The sequence below is a fragment of the Oryzias latipes genome, chromosome 6 (assembly GCF_053564925.1).
Source record: "Oryzias latipes strain Hd-rR chromosome 6, Olatipes_Hd-rR_3.1".
NCBI classification, from domain to species: Eukaryota; Metazoa; Chordata; class Actinopteri; order Beloniformes; family Adrianichthyidae; genus Oryzias; species Oryzias latipes.
The window spans coordinates 22,006,287-22,030,612 of record NC_136242.1 but is presented as its reverse complement, the minus strand read 5'-3'; the positions used below and the strand labels follow the sequence as shown (position 1 = coordinate 22,030,612).

At 37.3% G+C, this 24,326-nt stretch overlaps 1 protein-coding gene across 4 annotated transcripts; it reads left to right on the top strand.

Moving 5' to 3' along the window:
- The first annotated feature begins 157 nt into the window (after positions 1-157).
- Positions 158-23,461, top strand: ano2a (anoctamin 2a). 4 transcript variants are annotated; one of them, XM_023955863.2, is made up of 29 exons: positions 158-295; positions 2,810-2,928; positions 6,174-6,343; positions 7,672-7,977; positions 11,501-11,596; positions 11,772-11,944; positions 12,423-12,477; positions 12,582-12,633; positions 12,762-12,817; positions 13,102-13,149; positions 13,667-13,731; positions 13,808-13,942; positions 14,026-14,186; positions 15,424-15,506; positions 15,811-15,822; positions 16,031-16,105; positions 16,183-16,239; positions 16,624-16,698; positions 17,574-17,775; positions 17,861-17,972; positions 18,061-18,118; positions 18,212-18,312; positions 18,827-18,984; positions 19,068-19,220; positions 19,404-19,456; positions 20,356-20,534; positions 20,737-20,842; positions 21,661-22,207; positions 22,320-23,461. In XM_023955863.2, exons 3-29 carry the CDS (start codon positions 6,215-6,217, stop codon positions 22,967-22,969), a joined length of 3,897 nt encoding a protein of 1,298 aa, XP_023811631.1. In that variant the 5' UTR covers positions 158-295; positions 2,810-2,928; positions 6,174-6,214; the 3' UTR covers positions 22,970-23,461. The 4 variants fall into 4 exon arrangements, with proteins under 4 accessions (XP_023811631.1, XP_078805488.1, XP_023811632.1 ...); XM_078949362.1 differs by lacking the exon at positions 15,811-15,822; XM_023955864.2 differs by lacking the exon at positions 2,810-2,928 and having other exon boundaries at positions 178-295.
- The last annotated feature ends 865 nt before the right edge of the window (positions 23,462-24,326 follow it).

Below are 24,326 nucleotides of genomic sequence, written 5' to 3'. Positions count from 1 at the left end.
CTGTCTGTGCGTTCTGGGGGGGAAGCATTTCTGCAGAGAGAGTAGGAGGTTCTGCTTCAACTCTGATCACCTGTAAGCTCTTTGTTCCCTGTTGGTTTGCACACACGCACAGCTCAGTAATATCCCTCGCACCTTCCTTCCCTCCCGTATGGGACAGTCAGGGAATTAGCCGACCTGCTCGCGCGCAATAAGCCAGTGGTTCCGGGGGCGCGCAGGGATTGTCCACCATCTCAGATCGGTGCAATGTCTTATCATTCATCTGCATAACAGTCCATTTCTTCCTTTGCCAGCATTGGTAAGTCCTCTCTTTGGCTTTCTTAAACGGTAACCACAATTAGGTTTTGTTTTTGGTCACATTCTACCCTCTGGTGTCACTTTTAGCGCAGTTCTTTTAAACTGGTTTAAAGCCCCCACAGGTGTTTTACAATAGGCTGCCAGATAAACAAAGCTGGACCCGAACCAGTACTGTTGATGTTTAAACTCCCCCCAGGGTGCAGCTATTAGTGCCGGGTTGCTGCGCCTGATTTTTCCATCCCTCCTGAACGCACGCGCCAATAAGTAATTAATTAATAACACCTGTTTGCAGGACAAACAAGTCATGACGTCACCATGGAGGTTAATTAGCCAAAAAGAAACAAATGAATTAGTCTACTGGCTGACTTACTGTAATACTTTTTATTAGGACTCCAAAAGCTGAATAGTTTCCAGAAAGGGAAAGTTAGGTAAAAGTATACTTAAGACATGAGCACTTTTGAGGCGAAGTTGTAGCAGTATGAGGCATAAAGCTGCTGGTGTTGGTAGAGTGTAATCTGTTGTATTTTGGGACAGTATTAAAGCATCTGTCTCTGTAGTGTCAGGGTGCTGCTGACCCTCCATTTCCTGTCAGAGAGCTGGCAGTGAGTGGGCCTTAAGCCTCAGAGGAGGGTCCACTCCACTGTGCCTGTGTGCCATGGGTTATGACTAACATGCATGCAAAAGATTTGAGTTTTTTGTTTTTGTTTTTTTTAGCAATCTTTGACTATGATCCTCAAGATTAATTGATTAATCAAATAAAACACAATAATTTCAACACTCCTGTAAAAGAAAGATTTTGGCCAAACAGAAAACCTTACAATTTACTGTATTATTAGTTTCTTTCCTTTTCCCCTTCTTTTTTTCCCTTCCTTATGGTAGCCATGAAACAGCCTAAAATTAAGACGTTAGAGACCCACTCTAATGAAAATCGTGTTTTAAACTTGGTCTTGGGGCTTCTTTATGATGATGGAGGACATCTATTAAGGAAATTAAGCTCAAACTTGCATTTCTACTTATTTTTTTATTTAAATAGTTGTGAATCAGAAGCAAACAAAAAAATCAGGTTGAAAAAGATTGTTTTGGGTATGTACAAAATACCCTGAAAATACAAGCTCCCTGCCCCACTCCTTTCTGATGCATCCACCTGAAGGCGATTAGATCCATTACGTCCTCATTTTTCTTGTTTGAGCTGGCATCTGGCTCAAAACTTTACCACTGGATAGCTCCAATATTGTTTTCTGTTTTTGTTGCCCTGCTAAAGTTAGCTTTGGGGTTGTTAGGGACCGTAAACTAGTGGGAGTGCTTGTCAACAGAGAGCTCATTGCAATGGGAACAATCTCGCCAACAACTCAGAGGTGAATTTCTAATGAACTGCAGCTCTGCTGAAACTTTTTGATTTTGCCCAAAAACGGCATAAGCATAATTAAAAGACAGCTGGGAACACTTTTAAAATAGACCAAAACATGACAGGAATTGGTCTTTAATGTTGTAGAAATTAACATATGTGCAGACTATTAAAAGTTAGATTCTAAAAGTGTTAGTAATGACTATTTGACCTATTTTTCCTCATTTATCTTTATCACTGGGATTCTTTTACCTAACCATCAATTTTTGTCACAAAATGATACATAAAGTTAAGTCGTTCTTTCTTCAAACATGCATTAAGGTGTAACTGTAAAGACAAGAAAAACAGAATAAAGCCTAATTCAGTAGAATGTTACGACATCATGGACCATGTAAACATTCTGGCAGCAGGAAGAGTATCAGCGTGTGGAGTAAAGTCATTGTGACTCATTAGATGAGTGACTAAGGCGCTGTACACTAAACCTACAGCTAATTCTAGATTAGCTTAGCAAAGAACCCTGTTTATTTCTTTTAAGAGAAATAATGACACCAACACTAATAGAATATTAGTAGAGATATCATATGGAATACTTATATTCTTTTTAGAATTCCGGTGGGTTTTGGCTGATCAATCTCTGTTTTGTTCTGAGAACTTTACAAAGTCAAGACTTTAAGGCACTACACGAGGCACTCCAGATAAAACCGCAATGATGATGCAAAAATCTTTCCCCAAAATAAGTTATCAAACTGAATTTTGGGATGTAAATTTATATTTTAATATCATTTGACACTAAGCAGTTCAGCAGGATTATTTTTATCAAAATATTTTCCTTGTGGTTGTTTTTTGAATTGCCAAGGTTCCTTTTATTCATTTAATGTAATTATTCTTTATCTTGTTTTGCTGCTTAATAATTTGGTAGTTGCATTTTATTTAATTGCCTTACTGTATTATAAATTTCAAACATAATGATCAAGCTGGTTAAAAAAATATTTTTTTATGAAATTGAAATAAGGTTGAAAACCACTTATTCAGGGAGCAACATGAATGTGAAACTTCTCAAAATCTAGGACATTCTTATAATTCTAAAATAAATGTGCGTGCAGGTCAGCAGAAACTGAACAAAAAAAAGAACCATGGTGTATTGATGGACTTTTTTTTGTCTTGTTTCAGGTGTCAGATTTGCAAAGAGTAAAACTGGATTTTTCAAGCTCCGGCTCGCACCTGGAATGTAATGCAGTCAATCAAGCGTGCTTCAGACGGCTTACATTTAAGGGCTAGAATGACATAATGTAAGTGAATATTTAAAAGCCAGTGCATTTGAAAGATTTGCTTTGTCAGAATGTCAGATTTGTGCATTTGACACTTTGTTTTTTAAAACCATCACTTAACCACTGCCATTTTTGGCAAACATCTTCAAAATTAAAGTTATAAGTGGGAAAACATACTCATCTCCTTGGATCATAAGTTTAATCTTGTCAAACATTCTGAGCTTGCATTTGGAGTCTAATGAAAGTTTACAAAACTAAATGCCCATCTAATTAAAAAAAGGCCCTTTTTATCATCAGTTGATGCCTTTTACCTAATAAACATTGCAATGAATTAATTTTTTTCTTCTTCTGAGAATAATACCACAAGGGGTTGGCAAAATGTCAAAACATCTGATCAAGATCCCAATTTAAATACCGCAATGTACCGTAGTTTATAAAGTTTTTGTGTTAGCTTACTCAAAATCTGGAATCAGAAATAATGGGTACGAAGATTCCAAACAGGTTTTATTTTGGAAAACCTTGTTTTCCTTTTCATGCCAAAGTACCAGCACACATACCACAGTTTATAGCAGAAGTGAATATAGGAAAATAGAATTGAAGTTTATCACTGCTAGGTGTGCAAAGTTGGAACTTACTTTATTTTTACCGTTTATACAAGTTTATGCATGAAAATCCTATTATTCCTAATAACTATTATTATTATTATTATTATTACTTTTGAAATGAAAGACTTATTGATATCCCTGTCATTGTTTGAAGTATCTGCTGAAATGAAACAATATAAAATTTGTAAAAAGTTAGTCATTTTAGATTTAGTGAAACATAATGAATTAATCAGCAGAGAAATACATTTTTATTAGGTCTAAAACTTTATTGTCCTCGTTTGTAGTGGGATGTTCATATCTTCTTGGTAGGAAAAAAAACACAACAGTACAATCAGTAAAAAGTATAAATTATTAAATTTCTGAAAAGTTCAAAATAATTAAGACAATCAATTGTGAACATTTGGTACAGAATGAATGTATTTAACAGTTTAGCAATTCAATTGGCAACACCTATAATGACAGCACTTGATAGATTATGACTTCTGTTATCAGACATGGGTTGTGTTTTTTCACATACCTGACAAAAACCCGTGTCTGATAACAGAAGAAACTAAGTAGTCAGTTAACAGTACAGACACTATGAACTTTATTGAACTTGATAGATTATGATTAATTAAAAAAAAACTTCATATCAGCCGAGTGTTTACTTTTAATATACATTCTGTTATTATCACTGATTTTTATGGACTGTTTTCCCGTTTGTTTTTGTATACCGCGTATGTGTGTTAGAGAACTTTTATTATGATTTTCACCTTTACTATCATACATATTTGTTTGTTTTAAAGCACTTTGAGGTGTTCTGCAACATGAAAAGTGCTCTGTAAGGCTGAATTTGAATTTGTACAATATTGCACTGGATTAAGGTCCAAAATGTTTTGCAGTCACAAGTTCCTTTCATCCATGCACACAAACATTCACACACTGCTGTGTGTGAATGCTTTCATCAGTGTAGATTCCAGCGTTTTGCCATTTTAAACATGTTGTTGTAGCATTTTTCTCATGATGAAAAGACAATTAAGATGTAAACTGCATTACTGAGCATTTTTTATACAAATCATGATGAATCACAAGCAGATGAAAACACACCTTTTAAAAAAAACTCTCAGTTGTGACGCAGCAACTGAAATCACAATCTCCCTGCTCCGCTCTATTCTGATCCCTCTACTTGCTGCAAATATATCTATTAACTTCTCAGTTTTCCTTGTATGAGCTGGCATCTGGCTGGATAGCTCGGATGTTGCTTACTAATTTTGTTGCACCGGTAATTTTAGCTTTAGGATGTGAGAGACTGTAAGCTAGTGGGAGAGCTTGTAAACAAGGGAATCATGGGAAATGAGCTCTGGTTTACTTCCGAGCCAACAGTTCTGCCCGCAACTTAGAGGTGAATTTTTGATGAACGTCCGTCTCCTCTGCAGAAAATATGTCTTAAACAATACACACTTTTTGATTTTGACTGAAAAACGGAATAATCAAAACTAAAAGACAACTGGGAGCGCCTTTTTTCAACAAAAAAAAATATAGATGGAGGGGACTTTAAAGTGACCAGCATGCTTATCAAAGTCCATGTGGGTAAAGAAAAATTGCTCTTTAAACTAAAATCAAATGTATATTTATTGTTCTTACAGGCTTGGCAACTGCTTTTCATCAATTGAAAAGCAGTTAATGCTGAAAAGCTACAGTGTGTATCACAGCACCTCAACACTTTGCAAAATGACGGTCTCTAGTCTGCAGGTTAGGAGCCATTGGTTGCACCATCAACATGCCTCTGGGAGTTGGGAGCTAAACCTTAGAAGCCAATGTTCTTCATGTTCTTGCTTGACGTGCTTGCTAATAATTGGTTAATTGGGGTTATCATGGACAGTCGTGCATGTCTGTAATTGACTGTGGGTTGCTTCATGCATTGTCAGCACTCTGCTTAGCTCACAGTTTATCTTTATGTTTGGTGGCTTTTCTAGTCTAGCTAAATAAAGCAGAAAAGCTTGTGTCCTGTAAACAGATCAGAGGGTGAAACAGTTTATTAGTTTATCAGTTTATTATTTCTTCTTATTAATAAAAGCTACAATTAAAGTTAGCTATATAAACACACATTTTGTGTTAAACTATAAACTATCTCTGTCCTTACATTTGAAGAAAAAATGAATGAGTTATTGCAGACTGCGTTGTTTGACCTTTTTGTGTGCCCAACATTATTTGATTTAAAAAAAAAAGGTGAAATAAGACAGGTTAACTTTGGCTTTGTCTGGATATGTCAGCTTGAAACATCTACTATGATTTGTTTTCTCACAGAAATGGCATCACACCTAACAAAAGTAATGCAAATCATAATGTAAACAAAGGGTTTCTTCCCTAGTAATGATAATTTTCTAGTTTAACTTGTGTAGTAAATTTAAAACAATAAGGCTAATACAATGGGGCAGTGGTTAGATCTGTAACAGAACACCATTGGCATGTTCATGGGGGACGGGGTCCGGCAGCCCAATGACCCAGAAAGAGACAAAACGGGTTTAGAAAATGAATGAATGAACTAATACAATAGAAATTTTAAAGCTTGCAACTGAAGCCACAGCATTGGATGTCTGACTTAAGATACTATTTTTTAATCATTCTTTTAATGATTAAGCCAGTGCTGACTGACCTTTTTTGTCTTTCATATTCTAACAGAGGGATGAAACGGAAAAGAGTGTATATCCTTCATTGCAGCTATGAGTGAGTCATCGTCCTTTCACTCAACAACGCTTGTTTCCTTGGCCCGATCACTATCTGGGTTTGGCCTTGATGCTGTCAATGGAGGACCTGTCAGCCCATCTGACAGCCATGAGCCTCCACTCCCGGTATGTTTGCCTTTTTTATCTGCATTACTATCAACAGTGGTGGTGTTTCACCTCCATCCTCAGCTTGGTTTCTATCCATTGATTTACTTTAATGTTTCTGTTTTAAATAAGAACTATAATAACTGATCACTATTTGGTGCATCATGCATTCTGTGTCCCTTCATCAATTCCCCTTGTCAGAGGGTGTCTTAGCACCTTGTCGAGGTGCATTTGATACATTTCTGTCAAGGTTCTGTGCCATGAACAGAGTAAGTTTGTCTTTCTTTTAAGACTGTTTGTGTTTAAAAAATTATATTTAAGACCAGACAGGCCTCACAAAGCTAAATTCAATAAGTGAAAGCCAGGACTAAAGCCAAACAATTAAGGTATGTTTGAATGGTTTACCAGAAGAAAACAATTTTGTCAATAAAAGGCTAGATTTAAAGAGACAGGGTGTTGCCTGTTGGTTTGGGATGCTTGGTTTTTCAAACTGGCATCCCAAATAAAGTCTCCTGGAATAATGAAGCTAAATGTGAATAAAGTGTACGAGAACTACCGGTAATACTCATTTGAAAATGTATCATGCTGAAGAACAATGAGTTCATGCACAAAAACAAATCTGCAAACTCTTACAAAAGAGAAAAATTAAGAGTTTAATAGAAAAAGAAGGTAAAATAAGCATTTTTGCAAAGAAGAATGAGTCAGAACCTTTTTAACCCCCACCCCCCCAAAAAAAGGATATCCTTTATATCTTATTCTTAACCCTTCATAATTTGTTTTTTTTAATTCTACAATCCGATTTTTTAGTGTTTTTATATGAAAAAGCTTTACATTTTTAAGACTGTGAATAAGAGAAAGCATTACCTAAATACTGTTGATAAAAGTTGCAATTTTTGTAATGACTGACTCGAGTGAAATGTAAAATTGTAAAATTATGTTTCTGATTTTTTTTTATTGCATTAAACATTTAATAACAAGAATGTGGCAAAAAAAAGCTTTACATTTTTGTGTCTTGCTGAAAGTACTAGAGCTACCAGAACATGAGGAAAGACATGATCAACAATCATCTGAAGTAATCCGTATTATAAAAAATCTTTGTGGTTAATAAGAAGATAAATCTACCAGCACCCAGAACTAAAACTTGAGAAGATCTATAGTTTCGGAAACATTCCAGTTATTCATCCTGCGGCATCAATCAATCATTCCATTCCAATCACTTTTTTCCCCTTCTATGACAGAATCTTGGTGTCTTTATAATGCACTTAGCTTTTTGATGGATAATGTTGCTCCTGAAATTGTTGGTACAACTTTGATTTGAAAACAAACAGCTGCATGTGTTTGTTTGGCAGGAGTCTGGCATCGATTTAGGACCTGGCCTTTTTTTCGCTGATGGCAAGAGAAAAGTGGACTATATTCTATGCTACAAATACAAAAAAAAGTCTGCCTCTAAATCAAGGCTTTCCATTACTTCCAATGGGAGTGTGCCAATTACAATACCAAGTCGACTGGAAGCAGAACCAGAGCTTGGAGAGGTGGGGGCAGCTGCAGGAGAGCCAGAAGAATCAAAGCTGTCCGAGGAGGAAAAGGCTTTGATGAGGCAGGAATTTGAAGCGGGATTGCTGGAGGCTGGACTACAGATTGAGCGAGATAAAGAGGTGAGAGTGCATGCTTTTTGTTTCGAATTGGTCTTAATTATTTATTCTGCATATACAGATAAATGACAAAGTATATCAGTCTATGTAATTACTTTGTGCATTAAAGCAGTCAGAGTTTTTGGGGCGCTAGTTTTTTCCACAGGTGCTTTGGAATTTAAAATTCCACTCGTTAGTGAATAATACGGAGCCCGTGTCCTGACATGGGAAAAATAAAATACATCTCGTTCCCACAAATTATATTTTGTTCCCATGAAATAGTATTCCGTTCCCATGAAATACTATTTCGCTCCCTCGAAATAATTAATTAATGGGCCCCTGCCTTGCTCCTCCCTGGACCAACCGTGGGCCGGGTGGGTGGCTGCCTGGAGTGCGGAGCGGGTCTCCCTTGGGGGGTCCTGGCTCGTACCTGGGGTTGGGGCGGGGGATGCCCGGAACTCCTGGGTGGTGGTGGGGTGCTCGTCTGGGGCTGTGGGCGTCCTTCTCCGGTGGGGCCCTGCGTTGGGCTCTTCCGGCGCGGCGGGGGGGCTGCTTTCCTGGCTGGGCTGGGGCGGTGCTCTCTTTCCCTCCGCGCTTACCTGCTCTCTGGCTCTGGGGGCCTCGCGGCGGTCCTGCTGGCCCTGGCCTGGGTGGCCTCCTCCTACTTCTTTTCACATTCCACCATCCATTTTAGAAGAACATAAACACTCACCTGAGCACAGGTGTTAGCTCACCTTTGCACTTATAGTTTGCATGATTGAATGAATGAAAGATTTCACACTAGTTGGTTTAAAGGCATAGGTATGCGTTCGTGAACACTATCTGTTTTGTGTACATGTTGACATGTGAACATTTTTTGCAGCTAGCAGGTGTGTTGATAATATTTGAGTGTGTGTGAACAGGCCCGCCCTTTTTGTACTACATTTGAACTGTACCGAAACGATAAACAACCAGTAAACCTGTCTGCTCTATGCTGCTTCATGGTCTTATCCCCCCCTCTCACTATCACCCCCCCCCCCCTCTGACATCCCTCCCTCTTCTTCCCTTCTTTCCTTTTCCGTCCGGTCCAACACCAAAGATTTTCAATCATGGTTGAAATGAATAAAGTTTGGCCTCAATTACAAAAGGGGTTTGTTCAGTCACACCTCTCATCTGCCTGCCTAGCTGTTGGACAGGACAAGTAAAAAAAAAAAAAAAAAAAAAAAAAAAAAATTTAATTAATGCGAACGCAATAATTATTCACATCATAAGTCATTCATAAACACGGATATGGTCTCCGTTCGGCCGCAAAAGCCGCATCCAGCGGTAACTTCCCTGTCTCTGTGACCCACACTCGTTCAAGAAAGGAAAAAGAAAAACAAGAATAATCAATTTATTATTGTCCCAATGAATATAAGAAATATATCATAAGATTTAGGATCCCCAAGCTTTGTGCTTTGCCATACTGCAGCGATTCACCGGACATAGCTCCTAGCTCCGCCACAGAGCTGCGTTGCTTGTCATGCCGGTATTCGGGCAGCTGGCTGACCCTCTACCGGCCAGCCAGCTGCGGTATGGGATATTATAGGAATATAGGAATAATAATATTCAGGACTTGTCTTTTATTAGCATACTCGTTAGCAGTCGCTGTACATCCAAAGGCTAGTAGGCTACATGCTACCTAGCCCATCGTTAACTTGTCATTCACGACATGAAAATACGTCACGTCATCAAGATAAAAACAAGAATGATCTATTTATTATTGTCCATTTATTAACATCCAAAGGCTACATGCTACGTATCCCATCATGCATCACACATATCCCATAATGCATCTCGACCAATCACTGTGGCCCTGTCACTGTGATGCATTCATAGACAATAGGACAAATGATAGGTTACGTAGCTTGTAGCCTACTAGCCTTCGGATGTAAAGTGACTGCTAACGAGTATGTTAATAAAAGACAAGTCCTGAATATTATTATTCCTGTTCGACCCTAAACTACAATATCCCATACCGCAGCTGGCTGGCCGGTAGACGGCCAGCCAGCTGCCTGAATGCCGGCATGACAAGCATAAAAGATCTGCGGCGGAGCTAGGAGCTATGTCCAGGAGGTGAAGCAGGAAGCCTGGGCATCCAAAATCTTATATTTTTCTGATTTTCATTGAGACAATTATAGATCGATCATTCTTGTTTTTATTTTCCCCTTCTTGAATGAATGTGGGTCACAGAGACACGGACGTAGCGGCCGAAAGTGGCTTTTGCAGCAGGATGAACGGAGAGCGATGTAAATGAACCCAGACATGACAACGTGATTACCGATGCTTTTGTGCTTTTTGAAATAAATAAATCTGATCTCTAAACATCATCTGTGTCTTCCGTGCAAAATAATGAGACACACACAGACAGAAATATGAAGGTATGTGCTGTGAATCCAACTATTGTTCACATCCGTGTTTGGTTTATGAAGCTAAAAGCTAAGTCCAGTAGGCGAAGCTGCAATCCGTGTTTATGAATGACTTATGACATAAATAATTATTTGGTTCGCACAACTTAATTATTTAGTGGGAACGAGATATTAATTTGTGGGAACAAGATATATTTTATTTTATCCATGTCAGGACACGGGCTCCATAGAACAAAACGCCAAGTTATAAAAAGATTTGTCATTACCATTATCATCATTTAAAAAAAAAAAAAAACTTTTTGGGGCAACACATGACATTTTGTTTGGCACTTTCTTGGCATTAAACAGTCACAGAAGTGTCGGCATGTTAACAAGTAAGCACGGTGAAAAAAAAACTGGGGTACAATATATAAGCTGTACTTTGCATGACATTTCATAAATACATCGATATGTAATATTTGTATATACCTTTTTTTTCACAAAGCGGACATTAATTTTATTGTAGTAACCATTTTTTTGAGGTGAAACATGTAAAACATATTATTCAATGTGATTTTTTTTTTGTTTGTCTTTTGCTGACGATAACTGGTTTGCAGGATATTGGCTTGTATTGCACAAATTGAAGCTCTTCTTTTCCTTTTTTGAAAATTCCAATTCCCCTGATGATGGTGAACACCACTGCACCCCCCCCCCCCCCCCCCCACACACACACACACACACACTCACCCATACCTGCACGTCATTCACTGTTTGGAATTTGAGCATGTTTTAATATTTTGCTTTTTATTTTATTTATATTTGATGACATTTTAAAATTTTGAGAAAATTTGCATTTATTGGTATTTAAAATGATATCATCAATAACTTGTAGGATTTTTCTTTTTCTTTTAGGGGTAACGTGGAAGTCATTTTTATAAAGATTTCATAAAATATTAGCAAAGTAGACACTGATTATGTATCACTGATTATGGATAAGCTAGTATGTCTTAAATGCTTGTGTATTATCAAAGGTATTATTTTATGTTCAGTCAGTGGATATCAGATGTGCTGACATGGATAACTCTGGATAAATATTTCTATCGTATACTCTTAGAGATAGGTATTTGAGTGGTTTTTTTTTCAATTATCATGTGCATTGATTTGTTTGCATTTATGAGCAGAGGTCTAAAGGTATTGGGTTCATTCGGTTGCACATCCCCTGGCCAATACTCAGTCGAGAAGCAGAGCTGCAGAAGATCAAAGTTGCTGTAAAAAAGGTACAATTGAACATCCTGTTGTCACTTACTTTTTACTTTATTTTACTTTTTTGAATAAACATTTGGAGTTCTCATGGACATCTGTGTGTTTTTTGTGAAGAAAAGTGAATCAGCTATGATCGCTACTTTTTGTTTTCTTTCATTTTTTTCTTTCATCCACTTTACTTTTGAGCAGAAATGCGAATTGCGGAAGAGGTCTGGCGTTGCTGGAATGTGGGATTCTGTTGTCACCAAGCTGAACAGCCCCTTTCAACCTGACGTCCCTGACACTGACATCCACAAAGACTCCCAGTCTAGAGTCTACTTCAAAACCCTGAAACACCCATTCATCAGAGATAAACTCCACCTGTAAGTGTATTTCACAAGAATACAACATTAAACGGCAGAAAAACACACCCTCTTGATTGCACTCACAAACAGCTAGTTAGTCATAGTGTTTTTGGGTGTTGTTATATAAATCATGATTTCATATATGGTCTGAATGGAAAAGATCCTTCACATTAAGGTAACTTTTATGCATTTCACTTCATGTAAATCTAAAACATGTTACCTTTTAAATTATTCTTCTTTAAAAATGACCTGATTAATTTTATGTCAGAATTGTTCTTGTACCTAACAGTCTTCACTAGAAATTCATAGATAGGTCTCAGTTTAGCACGGACTTTACCCTGAATTTTATATTTGTTTCCTTTTTTATCTCTAAACCTGTCAAATGTTGCTGTTATGATGCAGAAAAATACAATATAATATAATATTATATAATATTATAATGATAATTAGTTGATTAATAGCTTAAACTTAGTCTCTTCCATGTACTTTTCTGCAGGTATGACATCAAGTCAACAGCAACCCTTTTTGACAATGCAACACGGAGCAGAATAGTAAGTCCACAGAAAACATCTTTACATTTTCTTCTGTTACAGTAGAATTTTATATAGAGAGAGGTTCATGTTTACTATTCATTTTGTGGCTTGTTTGCTTATAGGTTGCTGAGATTATTTCACGCAGTACATGCACAAACACTTGCCAAACTACTGGTGAGGTTAACTTGTATTTACATGAATAATTTTATCTGAAAATGTTCTGTTTTATGCTATACTCATGCTCATGTACTGTCAATGGCCACAAACTAACTGGGTCACACTCCCCTTTTTTGAATCATGAGGCATCAACTCATTGCTGGCTCGAGGTGTTTACGACTCTGCCTACCCTCTGCATGATGTAAGTTCTGGCCGACTCGCACCACCAGCGGTGTTATAGCAGTTTTAAAAAAATAAATGTGTCCTGACATTGATGATAGCCAATATAAATGCATGGATATATATTGAAATGGATGAAATCTAGTCATCTTTTTGCAATGTTTTTTTTTTTAATTGAATTATTTGTTGCCCTTCAAACAAGCCTTGTTATACCCAGACACAAATGGATGTATCAATAATTGTCCTTGTGAATAAGATAAGTCAAGATTGTGTTTGTGTGTGTTTGCATGTGTTGAATGTTTTTAGGGCTCGTTCACAAGGAGAGGAGGAAAAGAGCAGCGTAATGACAGACAGGTGAGTGCCCTGGACTCACAATGAGGATTCTTTGTGGAAATGCTTTCAAAAACATTTATTTATATGTTGCGTGTGCTTCAGTTTTTCCCCATATGAGCAAACTTGGATGGTAATATAATGTTTTTTAGAATTTATTCTTAAGTTGAGCAAAATTTGAATTGTAATGAAGGTCATAATGTACTGTTGTTACATGTTTTATGTACTTCAGTAGGGTGTTTACCATTGACCCCTTATTCTTATTTGAATATATGGCATCATTGGGGGTTTTAGCACAAAGACTGACTGTAGAAACCATGAGTTAACATAAAACAATCCTCTGTTTATCTTTATTAGCTTATAAATGTACTCATAAATAGACTCAGTTGGCAGTGTGCAAACTTTTTCATAGATTATCTCTTTCCATATGGGACGTCCTTATTTAATCATTACCTGAATATATTAAGGTGAAAAACCTATCAGTTATGTGTTATACTTTGAATGTTAGCCCTTTAAAACATGTATTGGTTCTGTTTCTCAGATTCTTCATGAAGAATGGGCCAACTATGGAGTCATGTACAAATATCAGCCTGTTGACTTGATCAGGTACATAACAGTTAGAACAGGCCATTGTTCCTACATTTCTGCGGTAAAAGTATGAAGCCTTTTTCTGTGTTTGCAGGAAGTATTTTGGAGAGCAGATTGGGTTGTATTTTGCCTGGTTGGGTGTTTACACTCAGCTCCTTATTCCTCCCTCTGTGCTGGGCATCATTGTCTTCCTGTATGGCATATTCACTGTGGACACCAATGTGCCAAGGTAGACACTGTTCACATTTTGAAATTATTTGAATTTATTATTGTAAGAACTTTTTGTGCATAGTTTTTATCACTGTTTTTCAGTCAGGAGACATGCAATCATAACCTAAACATCACGATGTGCCCGCTGTGTGACGCAGTGTGTGACTACTGGCATCTAAGTACAGTGTGTTCACTGGCCCGAGCTTCGTACCTGTTTGACAATGGAGCTACTGTCCTGTTTGCCATTTTCATGTCCCTGTGGGGTAACTATACACTTCGATGCATTCATCTGAAAAGGTTGCAGCAAGGACCAAATATCTCAGTGAATGCACATATAAGATAGCAGCAGTTTGAAATACAACAGCTCACTTAATTATTTATTATTATTATTTAATAATAAATCTTAAACAAAAATTGAATTAAAAGTGTTACATGTTTTATCACTTTAATTCCTGGGGCGATGTTGTAAAATAGAAGATTTAACACCTTTTGTTCTCTAATTATGTCTGTACAAAAAGCCATGAATTGTGTTTGTGTTCAAATTCTAATCAAAACTGCAGATGAAGAAAGTAAATTTTGCTTATATTAATAGATCTCAGTCTTATTAGCAGTCTGCTCACTCAAACACCTCTTCTTACCATCTGAGGAAAGATGTTTACGAGTCTGTGTTATTGGATTACAAAGCTGCAAAGAGTACAGTTTTGCAGTGACAGTAAGGATTTACACGTGGCTTTATTTTGCAAAGTTACCAAATCCAGCTCTGTAAAAAACGGTTGTTTTGTCAGACGGGTGTGATAAGACATCTCCTACTTATGTTCTCCATCTGGTGGAAGTCTGATCATTACATCATCTATTAAAAGCAGTCATTTAAATACACACGCAGTTGATGTAAAAAGTCCCATATGGCTTCTCATAGATGTTTTTTTCACTCCGGATTTAACTGCAGATCAGTTTTATTAGAATAAATATAATTCATATTAGAAAAAATTATGAAGGGAAATAAGACATTACTTTTCAAAATGTTGTTTTGTAAGTCATGATTTTTCTGTAAATTTAAACAGTATAACAAAAAAAATCCTCTTGGCGTAAGATTGTTGTTGCAAATTCATCATATTAACCAAACTTTCTTAATTTAACTGTTTTCATAGAGAAATCAGGTCCCAGAGACCATCCTTTTCATGGAATGTGTCTGAGATTTAACAAAATGTTTTGAAATCTGTAGAAAATAAATAAATGTACAGCAGTATCATTACACAAAAACAAAAAACCCAACTAATGATGGTGTAAAACACAACTATAAAGTTAGCAAAAAAAGGGAATATTTTACCTGCTGTGTGATTTTCACATTGAATTATTCAGCTGAGTTTGACAAAATTATCAGAATCTTGTGTTTTTATCATACATCAACATTTCATTTTTAGTTTTTTAGTGTTAAGTCAAAGGAGATGTATAGCACTGTTGACATAGATCAAATTAAAGTTATTTTCTTGTTTCCGACAGCTGCCTGTTTTCTTGAGCACTGGAAAAGGCGGCAGATGTGTCTGAAACATACCTGGGACCTGACGAGCCTGGAAGATGAGGAGGTATTCAAATAGATACAAGAATTTATTTTGACTGGCTATAAATTCTTTTATTTATTTTTCATGTCCTCCCAGAATTATTATATGTAATGGTTAATCTTAATTGAAGATTATAATAATGGTTTCAAATTTTATGGACATAAGTTTTTATTGTTTTATTAATTTAAGAATAAGGATATATTAACACAAATCCATAACGGGTTTTGTAAAAACATACCTGGATCAGAAGCAGTCCTAATGCAGTTACTTCTCTGTTCTCTCTTCGTCCTCCTCTGGCTTACATGGATTTTTTTTCTGCTGCATAAAGGAGCGGGTCCAGGTGGGAACTCCTCTGTTAAGGCTTAAAGAAAACTTAAAAATGACATAAGGCAAACTTTTGGTCTTTTCTTACTATTTTAACACTCTGTATTAGAAATTACTCTGCTTTTTTTTTAATCCATAACCTCCAAATATGTTTAATTGTAAATAGATGAAAAATATCTTTCAACCGTACAGCAGATCTGATTGTGTGTTTGTGTGCTTTAAAGGATGAGCTGAGACCTGAATACGAAGAAGCTCTTCAGGAAAAAAAAGCAAAGATTAAAGCTAAATCTAAAAAACAGGTATTTAAGTAATGTTTGCTTTATTTCTTCTGTTTTTGGCTTTGAGTAATTGTTCTGCTTCCCATCTTGTGTTTTAGCTGAGTAAAGCTGGAGAAGGTGTAGATAAAGAAACAGACCAGATGCTGACCTCTCAGGTATCACCTCATTTCTTCAAATTTCCATAAAACAGGCAAAATGTCTTTTTTTCATTTTTTAAGCAGGGATTTGGTGTGTATGAGTTTGAGTTTGAAACAAAATGAACCCCACCAGCTCCACTCTTCACCCCCCCACCTCTGCGTGGTTGAGTCCAAAGCAGCTTACCTGCCTGAGATTAGCCCAGATTACTGATGGAGACAGAAAGGGCAGGAGGGAGAGGAAGAAGGGGAGGAGATTTCTGTCCTTTCAGATGGCAAACATGCACCTGCTATATCATTAACAGAGCATGTGTGTGCACATGTGCTCATTATTAAAGCTCGTTACACACGCACACTTGCATTTATGATTGTGTTTCAAGAAACTAACAAATGTTTTTTCAACAGCAAGAGCCCGAGTCACTGGACATTGAAGATCACCTGTCAGGTTATCTCATCAATGTGTCCACTCTCCTGCTTTTGGTACTGCATTCACTTTGCCTCAAACATGTCATTTATCTTACATTTGTGAAACTAACAAAAATCAACTCAAGAGACAGGAAGATTTATATTAAAAAATCAACAACTATAGGAAATTGCAGCTAAATTGGAAATTAACTGATTCTTATATGAAGGTCATTTTTCTTTTTTCATTTTGCTCTAAGAAATTTAGCAGTACGAGTGTTGAACAAATGATGTTGTAATTTACCCGTGCAGATAATTTCCACATTGAATTAAGATGTTGCGCTATAAATATTTTAGTTAAGCATAAAAGCAAATGTTGAACAGTTGGTGAACATGCATAACTATGTCTACAAAATGCTTAATATATGAGTAGTTTGTGTTTTTAATTGTCAATGAACATCTTTATTCTAGCATTGCTCTGAAGTTCAAAAGAAAAGTGACCCTTTTTGCTTACCATCTGAAAAACCTATGAAAGTCTAAATTAGACATTTGTGTTAATGTTATAACTATATGTCAATTTTCCTCGAACATCCCTAAGTGTATGTGACTGTTGCAGTTCAGAGTGTAGCTTTACAGCATTAGATTTTACTGGTGTAAACATGTCAGTCTAGCTTTTACATATTTTTCATAAAAACAGTAGATTTTACATGCTCAGTTAATATTTCTGTTAATTTAAGCTTTCTACATGGGTTATTAGTTATTTTAACAAATATTTCAACTGTATGAAATCCCTCTTTTCATTTGTTGCCTACCTTGTCCATATTGTCCGCACTACGGACAAAGAATCCTCATCAACCCCTCCGTTTTATAAAAAGAAAAACTGCCAAATCAGAATATCATTCTCCATTGTCATGCTGTTTAATCTTTTCTTCTTGCTGACTGTTTGTGTTCAGATCTTCGTAACCTTTTCAGCCGTGTTCGGGGTGGTGGTGTACCGGATCTGCATGTTAAGCGTGTGGTCCATGAACCCCGACCCTGAAGCCAAGGCCAGTGTGAGGATGACGGTGACCACCACAGGCATCATCCTCAACATGCTGGTTGTTTTGGTGTTGGAAGAGGTTTACGGAGCAATTGCTGTGTGGCTGACCGAGCTCGGTATTATATTTTTTACATTTCTACAAAGGAATGCTGGGAAATCACTTTAGCGGATGAAACCACTGATATACCTTTGTTGCAACAGAACTTCCCAAAACAGAGGAGGAGTTTGAAGAGAGGTTAATCTTTAAGTCTTTCTTCCTCAAATCAATGAACGCCTTTGCACCTATTTTCTATGTTGCCTTCTTCAAGGGCAGGTTGGTGTCTCCCATCATTTTTAAGCAACTAAAAGCTCAAAGTTGTTTTTAATAATTACCCTTCATAATTGGTCCTTCACTCATTCAGATTTGCTGGGCGGCCCGGTGATTATGTTTATGTCTTTGGTGATTATCGCATGGAGGAAGTAAGTCACATTTCTAACATGTCCATATGTGCTAAAAAGTAAATGTTTCTTTGTGGGGGCTAAATATTTAATAGCATTCTTTGTGATTCATAGTGTGCTCCTCCAGGATGCCTCATTGAGCTGTGCATCCAGCTCAGCATGATCATGCTCGGAAAGCAGCTCATTCAAAACAACGTCTTTGAAATTCTCATTCCGTAAGTTTTTACTATTCCGTTTCAGTAAATCTTCAGGAAAAAATAAAAAGGAGATAATTATGCAAGTCTTCAATTCAGACACACACGCAAAAAAAAAAGACAGACGATTTATATCTTTACTTTAGAAGCGTATAGATTCAGAAACCCATTAAACACCAGCTAAGATCATTTTAAAATGTGCTTTTTCATTCTAATAAAATAGAAAATATATTGGACAAGAAACTGTCGTGTAGTCTTCTTAATTCAACTCTGCAAAGTCTTACTAAGTGCACATTAAGAAAAATAATTCTTCCTTTATGGTGCAATTTTCTCCTAACACGCTTTTAGAGTTTCATATACTTCTCCCTCAATTTTGCAAAAACATATAAAGTAACATATTTGAACTTTTAAGATGTCATCTTTTGTAAAACGCAATTTCAAAAATGTTATTTATATATTATTATAATACATATAATTTAAAATTGCTAGTTTATCAAATAGTGAATCTTTTTTGTTTTTTGCTAATTTATTTTAGTAAGCTAAAAAAGATGTACAGAACAATACAGGAACAAAAGGGAATGAAAAGAGAAGAGGATGAAGAGAATGAAGAGGAGAGGAGACCAAAACAACAGTATCACAAAGATTTCGCCCTTGAACCATTCGAGGGGGTCAGCCCAGAATACATGGAAATGAGTGAGTTATTTTTAAAAATTATTATCCATCATTCTACTCCTAATTGCGGTTTTACAGTTGTGTCTTATTGTGGTTTTCTGCAGTCATTCAGTATGGGTTCGTGTCGCTCTTTGTGGCTTCCTTTCCCTTGGCGCCGGCCTTTGCTCTGCTCAACAATGTCATAGAGATTCGCCTTGACGCCTCTAAATTTGTCACAGAAATCCGGCGGCCTGATGCCGTGAGGTGTAAAGACATAGGTATTTCTCACGAGAGCATGCTTACCCTCTCTGTCTCTGTGTGGATGTGCAAGTCTCTCTAATTTTATCTTTTCCTTCCTTCCACTCTAACTGCCCTTTCTCCTCTCCTTAACACAAAAAACGTTCACACATGGACGGGCTTCTCTTCCTTTTCACTGTTTGTTGCACACTTGCTGTCTCCAGGGATTTGGTACAACATTCTCTGTGGCATCAGCAAGTTCTCTGTCATTACCAATGTAAGTGTGTGTTTGACTTCTGTCAGAGAAAAAAGTATAATTTTCACCCATTTCTTCCTTTTTTTTTAAATACTGACAGTCATGTAAATACATTGAATACATTTTCTGTGTCATAAACTTCTATGATCTTTTTAACATACTTTTCAACTGAATTTTTTCCCTTTTTTTAATCAATGAAATAAAATTTGAAAAGCATTTTCTGCAAAAATTTGAAGTTATATACTTCTGCTTTAGAGGTTACCCCACTAGGACTCTTATACACTCATAACTTCATTTATTAAGGAAAAAAAGGGTTGAAAAATGTTGGTTTGTCCCTCATATAAAAGCATGCAGGTTGAGTCAAGTCTCATTTAATCTGTCCTGGCCGCAATGCTGACTCAACACCACTTTTCTTCTGTCACTAATCTTTGGCTTCAATCTTCTTTCTTACCTTTGACTGTGTATTGCAACACTACTCTGCATCTAATTGTTGATGTCCAAAACCAAACCAGCTTTACTGTTAAATGAAATATTGCTTGGGTTTTCTACCTAGAATAAAATTTAAAACAGATCTTTGTAAAATCATGATGCACAAAAAGTAAAATACAAAAGAAAGAAATAACCAGGTATTATTTACAAGACATAAAATGACTTAGAAATGTACTAGCAAGCACTTGGTTTTCATGCAGAAAGGATTGTATTTTGAGGAGGAAAATGATGGCATATACGTTAACTAGCAAAGTGTTAAACATGATTTTAGTCTACCTATTAAAATCTAGATTTAATAGAATATCATGTGCATTTGGACTTAAATGGACATAAAAAGGTGAAGATTAAAAAAAAAGTAAAATGTTGAGTTCATGCCTAGTAATTACACTAATGTACCCATGTTTTAATCTTTTTTTTCCTTTTTGTTCAAGGCATTTGTCATCTCATTCACCTCTGAGTTTGTTCCAAAAATGGTTTACAAGTACATGTACAGCGTTAATGGCACCATGAGCGGCTTCACAGAGCATTCGCTGTCCTACTTCAATGTCAGTAACTTCCCTCCTGGCACGGCACCAACCACCACACTTATCACTGGAGTGACCATGTGCAGGTCAGTCACTTCCTTGCCCTTGACCTACCTGGAATTTCTTTTAAATCCATTAGCCAGCAGCTTAACTTTGTTGTTTACGCTGAAAAGTGGCGTGGATTGCTTAATCTCACTGAGAGAAACTCTTGCTCTGTCCGGATTTCTTTCATTGTTTTGTAAACCAGTGTGGATTCTTGTTCATCCTCAGATTATCTGTGTTTTTCAGATATAAGGACTATAGAGATCCACCATGGAGCGCAGACCCGTACACATTCTCCAAAGAGTACTGGTCTGTCCTGGCCGCAAGATTGGCTTTTGTAATATTTTTCCAGGTATCAAAATAATGTCATGAATGCTGCTTTACTGCCAGCTTAAAAATGCTTGTCTGATCTTTGCCGTGTATCTTAAGTTCAGTGCAGTTTTTAGGGTCAATACCTCCATCACTGTAAGACGGGGTGGTACAACATTTAATGCAAAAAGAAGCTAAAATGAATTTGTTTTTATGCAATTAAGAAGAGGGGCAAGTCGAATGTTGTATAAAAATATTAGCATTAACATACTTAAACTTAGATGTTATGCCAACATTTTGTGCTGAAGCAAAATGTTGGCATCCACTTTAAGAACAACCTTAGAAACTTGGCTGACTTCCTTTGGAAGATTGTCTCTCCTGGCAGACGCATACAGGCTCAGTCACACTGGAAGGTGAGCATCGGTGCCCAGTTGCTGTCAATCTCTCCTCGGGTGCTCTACTGGGTTCAGTTCCAAAACTGCACGGTTTCCCCTTAGCTTTTTTTTTTTACCTGTTTGTTACCTTGTTGTTCGAAACTTGTCAGAAACCTCTGTTGCGCTAACCAGACTGATCTTCAAATTCCTCAGAGTTTTAGCAGGAAAAATGCTCCTCTCACACGGACAGTTTGGACTTTCTCCAAATGAAATATTTGTTTGAATCGCATCACATGAAAGGATGATGTCTTTTATTCAGAATTCCTTCATCAAAGAACTACGTCTTTGTTCTTTCTTTTAAAAATTCACTTGGACTTTCTCCTAGATTAGTATATTTTTTGATGATGTTTTAAAGCATTCGCATTGATTGGTTTGCAAATCAGGTTGAAAATGAACTAAGAAATGTGTCTTTTTTTTCCCCTGACAGAATCTTGCCATGTTCCTTGGCATGTTGGTTGCATGGATGATCCCAGATGTTCCACGATCCTTGCGGGAACAGCTGAAAAAAGAGAACATGGCGTTGATGGAATTTTTGCTCAATCAAGACCAAGAAGCTTGTGGCAAAAATCCATCCTCAAAAACCTCAATCCCCTGCTTGTCTGCAAACATAGACATTGTGGTGGATGCTCCACCAGAAGACATGCCAGAACTGGCCTGGGGGGAGAAAAAAGAAGAAGAAGAAGAAAAACCTGCGGTTGAGATCAACCCCATAAGATCTGATAACAGCAAACCACCAGAAGAAGAAGATGAACACAATGACAAAGAAGAAAAGGGAGATGAAGTAGAAGGTGAAAATGAGGTTGCAGAAGACATAGAAAAAAAACAAGAAGAGGAGGATGGAAAAGTAGATGAAGAGGAAAAAGATCAAGAGGAGGAGAAGCCGAGAAACGAAGCTGAAAGTGACGCAAAGGAAGCGGAGAGTGAAAACTTCACTGTAGATCTGGACTCCTTCATGAGTGAGATGGGGCTTTTAGGTGGGAAAGCTCACACAATTGTTCTATTTTCACTTGTTTTTTTGAAAATAAAATTGGTGGTATAAACCAGATTTGCTGGAATTTCATGAATCATTTTCTTCTTGTCATTTAGATGAAGATGCCTCATCAAACACACCTGAGCCTCCTCGCTCAGATTCCTCACAAGATCAAAAGAACGACAAGGAACCGCTGTCACATCCTTCGTCCAACAGAGGCTCCACTCAGAGTCTGAGGAACTCCAGAGGAGAAATTACAGCCACGGATGTTGAAACTAGGATATTTTCCCTAATTGCTCCTCCTCCCAGAGAACCAGGCTCAAGGGCAAAGTCACGGTGCTCCACCCTGCCTTCCCGCCACAAAGGGGCAGAGGCTTGTTACAGCCTGCCGCGGCCCAGCCACTCCACCAGCCTCACAAAGTTTCAGCAGAAATCCACCCTGGCTGCCCTCGTACCTTTGCCCTCTTCCTCATCTGCTTCACCCAACCCATTCTCTCCCCCACACACCCCTGTGTCGTCATCCCCACAGTCGCCACTGGCTCCAAAGCCCCAAACCTCCAGGGAACTGTTTGTGCTGAAAGGCCCTCCACCACAGCTACCACGTTCCAGGGGCAAAAGCCGGTGCGCCACCCTACCTCCACGACAGAGACCCCCAGGTCCAGAGGAGCCTTCAATAAAGCCAAGCCATTCTACCAGCTACACAAAGCTTGAAGACCGCATCCCACCTTCACCCAGTAAACTGAAGCAGAACACCACACATGTATGAGGGGGTCTGCAGGGTGATAACAGGCGGGGGAGAGGAAGACCACACAAATGAGGCTCGCTCTTTGTGCCTGGGACTACATTCTTCTTTCTTTTGTTCTGCAAATGGATGAGGTGACCTCCAGATTCAAAGGACTTGATTTCTGTGTCCTCACACATTTAAGCATAGCGTTCATAGCAACGTTGCTATGAACATCGACATACTGATATTTTATATGACCCAATGAGATGAAACTGTCTCCCTTATTTTGTGTGGGGGGGCTTTTTTCTGTGTGTGTGTGTTTATTTCGCTCACTGCTGCATCTCAATAGCCACTGCTCTTCTTTTTTTTATAGCTTATGGTATGAAATGCATCCGTTTTGCAGTATAGACTAAGATGACAAAATATGTCAATTCTAGCATCCACTCTAACACTTGTAGCTGTACTTATTTTAAATTTTTTTTGATCATTTTGATATATAATGTAAAACTCTAATAAAAGCCTCATTTGTTTTTATATTTGCTCCTCCTTCCTGTCATTTGAGTCCATCCACTTTTAGTTAGTATCCAACAAAAATGATATGTGGAATAGTCCAGATTAAGATTTTTAAGTTAAAAACGTTGTCATGTTCATGTCCTCAGGAAGAACAACGTCAGCACCAACCTGCTGCTGACCTTCTACCAGTCATCCATCCAGATAAGGAGAGACTGCAGAGAGTCGTAGAGACTGCTCAGAAAACCATTGGGCGCCCTCTCCCCACCCTGACTGACATCTACTCCAAGCGCTGCATCACTAGGGCTCAGAACATCATCAAGGACAGTTCACACCCTGGCTCAGACCTGTTCGACCTGCTGCCCTCTGGGAGGCGCTACAGAGGCTTCAGAAGCTAATCGAACAGACTCAAAAGCAGCTTCTTTCCAAAGGCAATAACCATCCTCAATTCCAAAATGCACAGATAAAATCTACAATAACACATCCATATGTATATATATATATATATATATATATATATATATATATATATATATATATATATATATATATATATATATATATATATATATATATATATATGTCACGTTTTATATATATATATATATATATATATATGCTTATCCATACTTCTGTCCATTTGCTCTGTCCACAACATCAACACTCTACCTCATTGCTACCTGACGTGTTTGCACACAAGTTTGTACGCAATTTTGCACACAAATTTCGGACATTCTTTATTACCGTTTATATTTGCACACTTGTATATACGGATTATTTAATATTATATATCGTTATTCCTTGCTATACTTGCACTGAAATAGTGATCCTTCAATTTCATTGTACAATGGACAATGACAATAAAGCAAATCTAATCTAATCTAATGTT